The following is a 15,269-nucleotide window of genomic DNA, read 5'->3' as shown; positions in this document are numbered from 1 at the left end:
ACAAAAACATGGGTGATAATGAAAAAAAAAGTAGAAGGCATCTACATTTGCTCCTTGCATGTAAAAAAACTGAGGATAGGTAGGCAGCTTTTGCTCTGAGTGGCAAAACAAATCATAGGTGTCTGAAATTCATATTCACATTTAAGGACAGACCAATTTCTATTAACAACGGAGAAGAGAATTTTGGAAATGGCAAACAAAACACTTCATTTACTAGCTGAGACTTAAAACTGCAGAAGACAAGGATTGATTCTGTAACACTAGAAAAGATGCTTTTAGAGGCTTGTATTTCAGAAAATGATGGGATCTTAAAATTAAACTCCTTCTAAGGAACTTCAAACCTGAGACAACAGGAATCAGCAATTACTGGGGGGGGGGGGGAGGGGGGAAATAAAACCAAAACCCCTACCAAAACAAAGCACCTAGATCAATTTTATTTAGCTATAGTGAGCACTGCTTAACTTTCATATAAACTTATCAAATCTAAAAGCCAACATTGCTCACACCACTTACCAGTGCTGCTGGAAAGAAAGTTCTTCCACAAATCTTACATGGCAACAGATCTCCAGTTTGCACTGTAACCTCACCTTAAAAAAACCAACAAACTTCTTTAAGAAAATTTGATGAAATTAATGACAAAACATTATTTCAAAAATGCTAACCTCATACACGCATAGACATAGTAACAGGTGTTACTGTAAAAGTATACATCCTTTGACTTGTGCAGAGGCTATGCAGATGAGAAAGGCAAAAAATGTACCAAGTCCTCAGGTACTTTTGGAAGCTGCCAGGCCCAGCAACACAGCACCAAGCAATTATGTTCATTTATAATATATAACTCCCCTCCCTTAAAAAGATGCATATGAATATGGAAATAAAAAATCTCTTTTAAGTCCCAATGACGGCTCAAATACACACCAAGAATAAAGCTATTTAGTGGGTATTTTCTGTGTCTTTGGGAAACATCAAATTTAGTATCAAATAAAGAAAAGACATGTTCCATCATTTAGTTTGTTCTACTAGGTTAAACTATTTCACTTTCTCTTGTAAAGAAAACAGTCTTGATGCTATTTTTGCTATAGATTTTATTCAGATTTTTTACTGGTGGGTTACAGAAATATTTCTGATATCCTAATCAAGCATTGGTAACAAAAATGTAAATAGCATATTTGACATACAGCAGATCCACAGAATCAAGACAAATGACCAGCAAGTCAAAGTATCAAGGCCTATGCAAGCAAATATATTTATATAGCATATTTATATAGCATGCATTATGCAACAGAGTCTTGGCAGAGACAAAAACCTGCAAGGTTCCCAATAAAAGGCATCTATTATATCTAGTACTATATCAGAGGACTACAGGGATATTTTTATATACATATACATCAAGAAAGAAGCAGTAAATTTGGATTATGTTTGAGATGTACTAGTAGCTTTCTCTGTACTCAATATGACTATTGCAGACAATACAACTGCTTCTATTTACACCATATTAAAATAAAAACCACTTTGAATTGACTTGTATTTTAGATGAAGCAGCATCTTAAACAAACAAAGATATCAACATAGCAATGTTCACTGATTTTATCAGCTTTTGTTCTCAGCTTCCCAGCGGAACATCTTTCCCATCTAAACATACACACTCGCTGACTAAGTGTATGACCAGTCCTAAAAAAATGAATAATTTAATTAAATATTTCACAGGAAACAAACAGATCCAGCCAGCCACAGTTCCCACTGGAAACCTTTTTTGCCCAAATACAAAGATTAAAACTGAGTGAAATCTGTATTGCCAAGCAATTATTGTCTATTTCTGATCTTTTCAATTACTTAAAGCAAGTTCACCCCCAGTAACTAACTGCATTGCAATGTATTAGTTGTATGAACATACTATGGAGCACAATGCATTTTAAGAATTAGAACTCACATGCAAAGTGCAGCTTAAAACATTTAGTTCATACTTTTAATTAATTTATATACCTTTTCCATGTAGGTATGAATACGCTTCTCCTTACCACAGCAGGACTGCACTGACAGTAACCAAGTTTTACAAAAGGAAGTCATAATCAAGTTTCCTTAGGTGCTATCTAAATATCTGTGCATTTAGATGCACACAAGTATGGGAAGTAGGAAAAATGCAAATGAATCTTGATTCATGCAGATGAATCTTGGTTATCTTCTACTCTTGCATTTGAATTATACTTGAATACAATAAAGACTTACTAGGAATGTGTTTTTTAACTGTATTTTTTCAAACTTTTAAAATAAAATCATGTCCAAATTCTTTTCTATAGATCTGTTTTCTTAAATCTACAAGCCTGAGCACATGCATGATGGTACAAAGCTTAGATGGCTGGGAACTTGCCCTCACCACTGAGCTGAAGAGTAAGCGACAATGGTTTCAACCTTTTCTCAATAAGTCCACTCAAAAATACAAAATATGCACAGATTTATTTCATTACTTCATTCTTCAGAGTCCCTAGCACTCTTAATAATATAACCTATATCACTGCAAACTGCAAAGATTAACTCTTAAGCAGACACTTCTGCTTAAGAGTTCAACTTCTTTTTATGACATCATTCTGATACAACCCTCAGCTTTGCAGAAACAAGTGAGAGAGGCATTTCCGAAAAATATCAAGTAACACTGCTCATGTCTTCAATAAATTAGTAGAAACAAATCAGAATTAGTGATCTTGACATAAGGTATACAGTATATGATTAAGAATTTGGCTGAGAAGAAAATTCTTTCAAATACCTTCCTTAGTAAAAGAAACTACATGTCCCACAGTTTTCTTCTGTGTTCTAGAATTTGGGCTGGTGTTTAAATTCCACATGAAAAGAAGCGGACTCGAACAGTATTTACATATGACATACCAAAGCACAAGGAATGCCAATTACCACTTAGAGTAGCTGCAGTTACAGACCTGGATTTCCTTACAGCATTCCCACCCTCCCCTGTTGCTGGCAGGTAATCACATCTGCCTAGAGCTATTTCTACTGCCAACACCTCCTGTGTAACACAAATCACTGACCCAAAGCACATAAGGAAGTTATTTTCAAAAAATGGAAGTTCCTAAAGTTATGTTGAAAATGGGAAGCCAAGAGTCCTTTATAAAGGGGCACACTCACCCCTTTAGCTTCTTAATTCCTCTGTGATTTTCCTCACTTTTAAAATAAAAAAAACCCAAAACCAAACAAACCAAAACCACAAAACGTTAACATTTCTTTCTAGGAGTCCATGAGTCTTCCCTTACAGAAAGGTTAACAATATTATCCACATGAAATATGATAACTTAAAAGTAAGATATGGGAATAAAATTGTGGAAGTTGCAATTGAGTTAATTTTGGCTTTGTTTTGTATATTTTTTTTAAAGACATTAATGTGTGCTATCTACTGCAATTTTTTTCCTGAAAAAAGTTAACCAAAGTGGTTTTTAATCTGGGATGCACTGCAGGGAGGAGGTCAAAGAAAAAAAAAAAAAAAAAGAGGAACACTCAAATCAGAAAACAGGAGGATATGCTTAAGAAATTGATCTGAGAAAAGAAATTGATAGTAAAATAGTGTCGTGGCAATTTTCTTCAGTCTGTAAAATTAGCAGCAATGCAGAACTTTTCAAAATAATTTTGGTTATACAGCAGCTACACTTCTTTACCTTTTTACCAACTTTAATACTGCTAATCACCAGCAGTTTAGATGTCTGTATTAAACATGAATGGATATAGTTAACTTGGAGAAGGACTGAAATAATTATTACTGCTTATCTAATCAAAACATATCCAGAGAAAAGATAAATATGATCAAAATTGTTATGTGAACACCACAGAATATTGAGATAAGCTCAGAAGATACTGAGCTTTACATGGTATTCTACTGCTTTCCTGAGACCAGGTCTCAGACAAAACCACAGTGTACGACCTATCATGATTCTGGGTATCTGACTTAACCAGACTGGAAGCTTATTAGCAGGACTACAATAATCTTATAGTTCATGTTTGTAAACTGCCCCTGTCAGGGCTCCTCCTCCTCCAGCTCTACTTCCAAATCTCTGGGTTTTTACCTACACAAGTTACTGCACACATCCCTTCTGAGTATGGTAACAGTCTAGTTGCGTATTCTTTCTGATCTGGAAGAATTTAGCTGTATAGTCTGGGTGGACCACTAAGTCTGACAGTACAGCTATACAGTCTCCAGATGTATCATGGCGCTTTCAGTATTGTAGATAAGTTTAGACTTTCTTGAAACCTAGATTTCAAGACAACAACTACTTTCTTTCTCTTCTCTCATATTCAAATAGCACAATTGATTTACAGCAGAAAGGGCCAGCTGTCAGTTCTATTTATCTTTCTCAGTACAACGTGTGGACCCATCAATACATACAAGTTTGATCTAACACAATCACGGCCATAGCTGTCACAGCCACTTGTTCTTGCTGTCATGTTTACAGATAAAGCAGTTGTGTAAATAGACCTCACACCTGGGAGCAGAAGCCTCCAGTGTTGCTGAATAACTGAAGTTTTGTTAAACTTTTCTCTTCTGGAGACCTCTATGTACCCAAGTATGTGTGTTCACTTAGATACAAATTGCAGAAACAAGACTGCACTTTGTAACAGTATTTCATCAGGTTGCAAAATCTGACTGCCCTTCAAAACCTTTTATTTATCGACAGCAGTGACAGTACTAAACTATTTAGGGCACAGAACTATGATAATCAGAATCATTAAGCCTCTCTGAATTCAAACATGCAGAAACAGCCTGGTACAATTCCCTGCCTTGGGACTAGGTGTCTATTTGAAGCCAGCAAGTAATCTGCAAGTGTTGAAAGTCAACACTTGAAGAGTACTTGCCAAATTCTTCTACAAAACTGTATTTATTGCTTTTAGCATAACTCCATTCTCATATCCAAAAGCAAGATATTTGTCGCTTAAGAATTCCACGTATTTATGGTACAATAAAAAAATGCTGTTCATTCCCCACTTTAGTTAGAATCTGTATCATCAAGCCACAGCATCTGGTTCCTTGAGGACTGCCCAGTCTCTAACATATGTCCAATAATCAATAACGACTGGGTTATATTTTTTTAAGCAACACACTAACTAACCATAGCCTAACCAACGGCAAATACTACAAACAAGAGCCACCTAAAAATTATACCAATGCAGTGACATAGGTAGGGAAGTTCACAGAATCACAAATGGTTTGGGTTGGAAGGGGACCTTGAAGATCATCTAGTTCCAACCTCCCTCCTGTGGGTAGGAACACCTTCAACCAGACCAGGTCTTGCACAGAGCCTTGAATGTTCCTTTAATTAGGGCATTAATTTTTTCTATTTAGAGCATTCATTTTTAAAAGCAGGTTTGAAGAGAATTAAATAACATAATGAAAATATGAATGTACCAAAGTAGGAAAAAAGTATTCTAATAATGATTGAAGTTTTGCAAATTTGCATTATTTTTCCAAAAGGAATTTTGAAATGAAAATGCAAGTAAGGCGAATACACCGACTGTAGTTTTCAAAAACAGGCAGTACTTGCCATACTTCAGTCAAGTCTGCTTGATAAATGATATTGTGCATGTTTTACCCCACCTTCTCACCTGTGCTATTCTGCAGTTTGCAGGAAAGAGACAAAAGAAGAGAAAATCATAGCAAGCCCTGCCTCTTAGTATTCAACCATTCATGTACTTTGACATGTTTAAGCAGCTAAGTTTTGACAATTGCCTAACAAATAGCAAATCAATTTACTTTTATCTATCTACTCCCAATTTTATAGGAAAGCCTCATTAATTATCCTGTACTCCTGTATTGACAATCTTGTATAAACCTGTCATTTCTGTTTCCAAAAGATAACATTTTAGCACTGTAGCATCCATTCCTTCACACTGAAAAGACTTTCATAGTACCTCTGCACATTTTTGTATCAGCTTTTCATTCTGACAATGAAAATGCATTATATTTCAAAAACCCTGTTATTGCACTGAAGATGAATGAGTCTGATGATGGTGAATTTTGTTTGCATTTCTTGAAAATAACATGTCAAGGTGAGACCCATTGCCTCAAAGTGACAGCCTGGAGAAGAATTCTGTATAGATTTTTTTGGTGACTGAGAAATGAATTCCATGCAGTCAAGAATGATTGTAACAGCAGCACACACAACTCACATCATGGTGTCCTCCCTTTTACTATAACTGTCTGTTCTTCTTTGCTTCCTTCCTCGTATGAAGCATAACTTTTAGTGCGAAAACATGCCAGTCACATTACACAGCCTTAAAAATAACCAGCTCTCTCTGTGGCCATTTCTCATGGGACTCTTGCAAGCAGATCCCTAAAGTCACAGACTGCATTCCTGAACTCTGGGCGAAGATCTATTTACCCAGCTCCCTCCTTTCAGGATCCTGAATTTAACTATCCCACACTCACTGGAGGTAAGGCTGCCCCTGATCTTTACATCTCACACTTGTGTACATATGAAGTGCTGCAGGACTGCCTCCCCTTGCCAGTTCCTGGATCATCTGGGTCAGGAGTTTGTTATCAATGCATTCCCCTTACTGATTTGTCCCTCCAGCAGATTAAAGTATCTTCAAAGGTTAAAGTCTCTCATGAGGAGCAAGGCCTGTGAATACATTGACCCTTCCAGTTATGAGGGAGACCTCATATTTTTCCTGATCAAGTGGCTTTTAGCAGACAGCCACAACAGCTGTTCCCACACTGGTCTGCCTGCTAACCCTGATTCATACTCCCCCAGGTGGTTCTACAGCAAAGCTCCATTGCATTCTCACTGCTCTCCCACATAAAGGACAACTTCCCCTCTTGCTGTCCAGCTGGTTCTTCCTGAAGAGCCTGTACTCCTCCACCACAGCAGTCCTGTGAGCTGTCCTACCACCTACACATGATCATCCCAACTAGATCCCAGCCCTGCAACAGAGAGCAGACCTCCGATTCCTCCCATTTGTTCCCATACTGAGTGTAAATGGGCCAGCATTCTAGAGAGTCACTCAGTCATGCCAGTCACCCAGAAAAATCTATGAAACCTTCCCCTGCAAAGCCTACAGAAATGCAACTAAACCAAAGGCAAACAAGCAGCACTATTTGACAGATCTGAATTCCAGATACATCATCTGGCTTTCTATTAACAAGCTTTAAGATCAACTAGAAGCACTAGAAAGCATGTGACCTGCAAAACCTATGCAAATGTTACACAGTTCTGCTTTGGCTTCATAAACACACTGTTCTCCTGTATTAGGCTACAGGCACTGTGATCACTGTGAGGGCAGTCAGGCAGAGACTTGCCTTCTCACACCAGCCTTAAACCAAGACTGTTTTGCCATAGTGATCCCCAAAGCAAATCTGGGCTTATGCACTATACGAAAAGAGCAATCCCTACCTAAGTCTGCTTATCAGAATCTTAACTGGCAAAAAATGATGTATTAAAAAATCCCTGATAATAAACTTAATTTATAATATATTGATTCCTAGTTTGCCCCTGCTTCAGGATTTCTTTAGAAAGTAAGTCCACTCCTCAGCTGCTCCAGTCAAGTGCTTACCATATGCAACATCTGCTTTTGATAACAACCACACTGTTGTTGTGTGCAGGTAAAACATGTTCATCTTTGCACTGTATTCAACCAACTGAAGTCAATTATTATATCAATCTAGTTTCTGTAATTTAAACTAAAAATGCAAGAAATCTAAAACAAACTATAGAAAAGGGCATAAAATCTATTGCTTCTAAGATACTGAAGAAACTAACTGAAACATTCAAATTCTTGTCTACACACATTCCTGTCTACTTCCTCTCCTTTACAGGTGAAACATATTCTGGTAGTGCACTCCTCCATATCGTATCAGCCAAATCTAGCTTTTGGGATTTTTCCTTAAGTAAAATAACCATTAATTAAAAAAAAAGAAACATGATCGCTTTAAAAAGAGTATTTACATTGACTAGTTATAGAGTGCTAAATGTCAAATTCAGATCACTTAACAGAGGTTCAAGTATGCTCAGTGAAGCATCAGTTCAGTGCAAAGACACATTTACCTTTGTTTTTAATGGCTACCAGAGAAAAATAACTTATTAAAAATTATTTACATTAATATTAGTTTTGCATTTGAATTTTTAGTAGTTTCCAAGTTGCTGCTTTAAGAATAGTGTACAACAAAACAAATTCTTTATTCTGTTGGACAAAAGATACGCCTATTAAAAAAAATGAAAGCTGAAGTCTGAAGTCAAATAGAGCTAAAGAAAATGGCCACCAAAGTAAGGAAGCTGCCGCATGGATCCAGTGAGGCAAGACAAAGATCAAGTCTAAAAGGAAAAGAACACTCACATTAATATCATTTTTGTTTTAAAACCCAATAATTTTCTACACTATTAAGGAAAAAATAAAATTGGGCATTCTGCAATTCTGACAAAGCAAGAATAACACTTGCTCTCAAGAGTCACATTACTAACATAAAACCCCAAAGGAGAGATCTTGCATCCTCCACTGTTAGGGTGGAGCAGGACATCTCGGACATGACACATGCCAGCGAGGGTCCAGGGACAACTGCTGTCACAGCGCAGACCCCAGCTCTCAGCAGAGGATGCCGTACAGAGACTCGAGGACACACCCAGACTGCTCAGAGTGTAATCCCTACGCAGAGCAGCAAGGGAAAGCTCTGGGTTTGACACCGCAGGCTATTTCCTGAGCCAGCAGCCAGCCAAGCCCCTTCCAACCACAACCAGCCTTCCCTGGCTGCTGAAGCGCGGGGCCGGGCAAGCACTGCCATTAGCTACCACAGAGAGGTGGACTTCTGCCCTTGGACACAGCGGCCCCTCTGCCCCTTAGGCTGGGATGGGCTGTGAACAGGTGTGGGAAGTGGCATTTAGTCGGCTCAAGCAGATGTTCCTGATCGGCTTCTTCCCAGAAAAAAAAACAACAGACTGGAGAGAAGCCGATCAAACACCACCATTGGACTGGACTGCTCTGGAAGTCAGGAATTCAGTGCGCGGTTCTATCTCGCTCAAACAAAACAGAGAGCAACAAACACGCCTGTGTGACAGCATTTTTCTTGACATCCAGCAGTGAAAGTAACAAGAACATGTTCATCCATTAAAAACGGTCCTGAGATTCAGCACATGGTAAACTACTCACAAATGGATTTTTAAGCTCACCTTAGAGATCACTACATTGTCAGACAGAGCCAAGTCTGTCGCTCTATTTTCATCAGTAAATTAAATGAAAATTTTAAAAAAACAGCCAAACAGCATGCAAGCTGCAAAGTAACAAATGTTGAGCTAGCAACTTTAGACTTAGTATCAGATTTACCACCTCTAATGACAAGCATGCACTCATTACTTTTACAAACCTTTAAAGGTACAAATTTGACTCAATCTAGTAATACAACAATACTGATAAAAATAACCTAACGGAGCAACAGCTTCAAAGGGGCAACAAAAGTAAATTTTACAAGAAACTTTTAAGTGACATAGAAACCTACTTTGCCATTTCACAGAACATTTAAACTTGCACATAGTGAGAAAATGCAACTGTGACACTGGAAATATTATTTAGCTTTTTAAATGTCATTAATGCAGTTCCACATGCCAAGCATTACACATTCATCTCTCCATGTTTTGGAAAGGATCATTATAAACTGGGTAGACCTCTTTCTTTTTAATAGTGTGCTTATGTAAACTGAAGTAAACCAGATCTTTCATCTATAATGCTGATCCTCAGCAAAGCAAAAGTACCAGCTTCTGAGGCTGGAAAGTCCTGGACAAGCATCTTGAGCCTGAGGAGGTCTTCCACCATCTCAGACACACCAAGAGGCTGCTATTGACAGAAAAGTCCTGCCCTTCCCCATAACCATGACCCTCACACATACAGCTGCCAAGAACCTACTGCACCAGTCAGTTCTGGGAAATTATATTTCTAAGCACTAATATAATGAGGCAGCAGGCTGAGCCAGATTTCAGAAGCTGTCCATACTTCTATGTCAGATGGGTATGACTGTGCAATTGCACATCCAAACATAAATTTAATCAAAGATGGCAACCAGCAACACTCTTCTGAGTTGCCGATGAAGCAATAATATGAATAAAAGCATAATACCCAATAATTTATTATTGGCTTTGCCTACATTTTTTTTCTGTCCAAGGGCGACCCTTCTACAAAAACTTAATCTGAGCCTAAGCTAATATTCAGGAACAGAGACAGCCTAAACTGAAAAACTGTAAATAAAAGCAAATGCACTTGCTTCAAATGTTTTGAAGCAGAAAAGTATTTTATATTGTGGTGGCCTTTAAAAAATAAAAACATGACCCATAAAAATGCAGAAAATTGTTCTTCAGTTTCAAAAACTTCCGCATTCAAGGACAGTGGATAACAGTGTGAGATAATGAGTGTTCACAAGGCAAGGACAGCTGGAGTTTTAGACATAACTTATTTCCTGTGCTATTCTGAAATTAATCTCAAGCATGCAGAATAATAACTTCACATAATAGAAAAAATGCTTTGACAAGCTCTAGCTTTTGAAAGTACTTTCAAGAAAAGGTTCAGTAAAACATGAGATTTCACCTATGATCTAGTAGTTCCCTCCACTCCCAGTACCTTCTGAAATACAAACCAGATATAAGTAATTTCCAACAAAGTCAGGAACTGGACAAATTTAATGAAAATATCACAAGTTTTTTCAGGATTCTGCTGTTATCTGTAGATACTTTTCTCCTACCCCCTGTAATTAAAGTGCTAGAGCTTACATAACACAAGCAAGTATAGCTGGCCTTGGTAAATTAGTATACAGCCAAATCAATTGATAGATGTGCTGGAGATGATGTACAGTCTCAAATGCAGTCAAATTCACAGCTTAATCAAAATTAAGGCAAACTCTCCCCTTTTGGAGAGGTAACATACTATTGTCCTGAGAGCTGGAATGCCTGATAAGGCATTATTTGATAAACACTGGACACCATGTTTCAAATTTCAAAGGCATTAACAGTCAGCAAAGAATGCCAAGTGAATCAAAGAAAGCTCTTGGGATTTTAATGCCAAGTTATGTCCAAATTTAGAGTCTTGATGAAGTCACGAGGCTCAAGAACAGGATCTGATTACTGTAAAATCTACTAAAGACAGATCATAGGTATTCTGTGAAAATTACTTTAGTTCTCCAACTGTTCTAAAAGGGATAAAGAACAAAGACTAGTTTGTGCTTACTCCTATTTGATTTACCTCTAGAGAAGTAGAGCATGGAAGATTTGACAACTGTGTTGTATAGTTTTTCAAAACAGGTATTTTTTAAAGTAGTATGGTTAAAGCAGCTGGCAAAATGCAGTAATGACAGGCCTACAAAAATGCTCAGACTGCAAGCTATAATTTCATTAATTCCAAGCTGATATGTATGTTATGACGGATAACATCACTGATAAAGACGATGTTACATTTCAGAGAGCAAGAACGTTTCCATTAATTCAACCGGCACAGGATAAAGTTGAAAATACCCAGTCAGCAAATTCATACCTAGTTTTCTTCACCGCACTGAACATTTCCCTAGCACGATAAGCGGATCTTAACACCCACCTTGGCCATCTGTTAGCAAAAAAAAAAAAGAAGAAGAAGGGCTCCTGGCAGAGATGCCCGCACACTGCGCCGCACCCAGCCCGCAGGGCCCGGCAGCGGGCTCGGAGCGCGGCCGCCGCAGGGAGGGGCCGGCGGGGCCGCGGCGGCAGCGGAGCAGCGCCCGAGACAAAGCGCGGGGAGCCCGGCCCCGCCGCCGCCCGGCCCGCGGGCTCCGCCGCCGCCGCCTTTGTCCGCTGCCCCCGCCTCAGCCCCGCAGCACCGCCGGCCGCGGGGGCTCCGCGAACGGGCAAGGCGGTGCCCGGGCCCCGTTCCCCCCGCCGCCGCCGCCGCCGCCCGAACACGCTTCAGCCGCAACACAAATGACCCGCCTGGCCCCGGGCGCCCGCCGGCCGCCCCGGCCCCGCCGCTGCCGCTCACCTTCCAGCCCCTCCATGGCGCACCCCGACCGCCGGCTCGGGCTGGGCTCGGCTGCCGAGCGCCGCTGCTGTGGCAACGCCGCCACCGCCCGGCCCGCCAACAACCGCCGCTCCCATTGGCCGGGAGCCGCCGCCCGGCACCGCCGCCCCGCCCGCCCGCTGCCCGCTCGGGGCCGTACGAGCCGCGCTCCGCCGGGCCGCGCCGTGCCCCCGCCCTTGGGCTGCGCCCCGGTCGGGTTCCCAAGGGAGCCGGGCTCGGGTCTGGGCATCTCCCTGCAAAAACCTGGCGTACTCTGACTCAGGTGCGATCTGACGGGTCCTGAAGCCCATACGTTGAGGTTATGCTGAGATCAGGGATCGCCTTCAAAGAGCAGCGCGTTTACATGAAATACGGGATCACAGAATCGTTGGGGTTGGAAGGAACCCCTGGGGATCATCGAGTCCAAACCCCTGCCGAAGCAGGATCACCTAAAGCAGGTGATACAGTGTTACGGTGAGCTCATGGGCACCCTTTGTCCCCCTTTCCCCGGGACCCTGTGGCTCTGATCAAGATAACCCCTGGATCCTCCTTCCTGCCCCAACGGGGTTGGCGGAGAGCCAGGAAAGCCCACCCTGTCCAAAACCTATATAGACCCTGAGACTTCCTGTTCCCTCTCTTTTTTGCCCCGCTCTCCCATGGACACCACAGAATAAAGAGAGCTGTTCCAACACCCTGGGGTAAGAGCCTCTTTTGAATATTTATCCCTCTCCTGGTATTCCTCCCTCACAGCCCCCTATCTCTGAGGAAGTCAGATTTTTTTGGGGGCTGCGTGGAGGGGGGAAAACTACAGAAACTACAATACAGGAATGAGTCCAGGTGGATTTTTAATATCTCCTGGGAGGAAGACTCCACGACGCTCCTTGAACATGAAGACCAAAGCGAAGCACGTAAGGAGAAATGATTGTGCAGCCGACAAAGCGTCCAGCGCCTCTGGATGGATATGGGCAGCGACTCGGATGGTGCCAAGGACCCTCCATTCTCAGAGCCCAGTAGCTGAACCCAGTGTTGATGTGTGGCCTTATTGGGTGTCCCCTTGCTAATGAGAAAACTAGGACGACTACAGGAAGTACACACACACACACACACAAAAAAGTTTTCAGGTTCAAGTCCTGAAAATAATTGCAGACAATGCAACCCCCCTACCCCTTCCCCCCCCCCCCCCCAACAATTATTTTCTTAACTGAAAGAGTTGCTAATAAAAGATTAGTATCTTGATGGAATCTCCTGCCACAGGATAACATTTGAGTATGGATGTTTTTAGAAAATACTGCTATTAAATTGCTGTTGGCTACTGAATATTAAAAATGCTTGATACATACAGAAATTCTTCTGATCCTTTCAGAAAAGGTCTCCACATTTTTAGCAACCAAAGCATTTCAATATTTCTTTCTTCAAGCTATTATTTTAGAATTACTTCTTAAGATCTTTTATTTGTCTTTCTTGTGGCAATAGGCCATGAGCAACTAATAAGGTTTTTCTAAAGTACAATCTTACAGAAATTACTGCTGTCTTTACAGGCACATGCAAATAATTTGTCTTCTTATGCTAGACAAGTTGGTTGATACAGATTCACGTGTCCATAGAATTACAGTTACTGTCCTTATCACAGCACATCTGTGAATGCAAAACAAAGAAACAAATACATAAAAACTACATTAAATTAGAGATTATGGTCATGTTGTCATCTCTGCATCCCCATAGCACAGAACAAATAGACCCAGATGCTGCATACCAAACAGCCAGCATGTAAATCATGACTAATATATGATTTACATCATCATTTGAGACCAAAAGCTTGCGTACATATGATAATTCCTGCTGCAATTTTTTCTAGTCAATTTACTAAAAGTACATTTCAGATTTGCCTTTGGTCTCTAGAGTTGATGCTTATAAAATTACAGGCCATGCCAGAAGTAACTAGATTGCTACCAATTTGCAAAGTTCTAAACTTTGCAAATGATCTTTAAATCTCTGACACGGAACTTAAGTAAGCCTATAGCTAGCAAACATTTCATGATAAACTTACCATTAGGACAATGTACCAAAAGTGCACTTCCTTTCATGACATTTTCATGTGTGGATTGCAAATTCAAAACCAGAGGAGAAAATGTTCTCAGTTTAGTGAAGGGCTTCCTATTAGAGGTGCATTTTGTTTGGTTTTGTTTATTGTTTCTCTCTAAAATGTTGGGTTATTTTTGTTAAAAACAGGGGCATATATATGACAAGGGTGTAATTACTTCACCTACCTTTAAGTGTCTACAGTGTCTGAACACCTACTGTTCTGAGTGTTCAGAGTCCTAAGTGTCTCTGAGAAGAATCAGGAAAATACAGCCCTAAATGCAAAAGCTGTATCTTCCTTACTCAAACTTATTTCAAAGAATTGAAATACAAACACTAGCACAGCCGTGCTTACCTGTGCCCAAACTCCAGAAAGAGCTCCAAAGAAGAGAGGTAAAAGTCAATCTGAGGTATACTCAGACATTAAGCAGGTGTGTAGAGAGGCCACCTAATATTGACAGTTTCCAAAGATACTCAGGTGTCCTTCTGCTGGCCAATAAAGGGACAGTTTTTCATTTTTTGTTAGTAAAAAAAGGAGTCTGCCCACAGGGATAAGTTGCAAAAGATAAATGAAGAGTTTGTGATATATTAGAAAACCCATTTTCTCTATGGTTTGTGGGCATAGATAAAAGTTACAGGTTAGTCTAGATTGTTGGTTGCATAAGTCAGCATTTTCAAGTGCCTAGAGACATGGAATTGTGGTCTAAGTTTTTAAATTGTCCTGAATTTCAAACTTTAGGGAAGCAGTGGCACCAAATCTTTCTGCCAGAATCTGTCAAGACCTTTTGCAGAAGAACTGGAGGACTGTCCTCACAGGTCCCTGGCATACTACTCAGATATAAAGTTGTCTTTTTGCTTGTTTGTGACTGGCAGATGTTTATGGCTGGCACAGCCTGACTGGCAACAATAAACAATAAAAATACGCATTTCCTATGTGTAAGCCCTGTTTGTCATGTAACCACTCTTGTGTGAGATATACCTGGAAAGGTAAAGGATGTATGTGGTAAAATACAATGCGAAAAAGCTCTGACATTTAGAAATAACCACATGTCCAACAGTCACTCCAGATAAAGGGGGGTTGCTGTAGGAAATGGGCTATGAATCTTATAAGCAGTTTAGACAGGCCAGGAGGAGCTGTGAAATAACTATGTCTTCCTGTAGATATCAATATCGAAAAATCCCTACACTGTACTATTCCA

At 40.2% G+C, this 15,269-nt stretch overlaps 1 protein-coding gene and 1 long non-coding RNA gene across 2 annotated transcripts in view; one reads left to right on the top strand and one right to left on the bottom strand.

Moving 5' to 3' along the window:
* The window catches only part of ZC2HC1A (zinc finger C2HC-type containing 1A), a 34,754-nt gene extending 22,498 nt beyond the window's left edge, over nt 1–12,256 (bottom strand). Inside the window, exons 1-2 of the mRNA XM_030266355.4 lie at nt 11,974–12,256; nt 514–587 (exon numbers count right to left, since the gene is read on the bottom strand). Of these exons, the coding sequence (XP_030122215.2) occupies nt 514–587; nt 11,974–12,241 (342 nt within the window). The 5' untranslated portion in view covers nt 12,242–12,256. The remainder of the gene's footprint in view (nt 1–513; nt 588–11,973) is intronic.
* On the top strand, nt 12,143–14,999 carry LOC140682437 (uncharacterized). Its single transcript, XR_012054196.1, has 3 exons — nt 12,143–12,465; nt 12,661–12,689; nt 14,810–14,999. It is a non-coding gene; the product is annotated as an uncharacterized lncRNA (long non-coding RNA).
* Nucleotides 15,000–15,269: the final 270 nt, after the last annotated feature.

This window comes from Taeniopygia guttata, chromosome 2 (assembly GCF_048771995.1).
Source record: "Taeniopygia guttata chromosome 2, bTaeGut7.mat, whole genome shotgun sequence".
NCBI classification, from domain to species: Eukaryota; Metazoa; Chordata; class Aves; order Passeriformes; family Estrildidae; genus Taeniopygia; species Taeniopygia guttata.
This window is presented reverse-complemented; position numbering and strand designations above follow the sequence as displayed.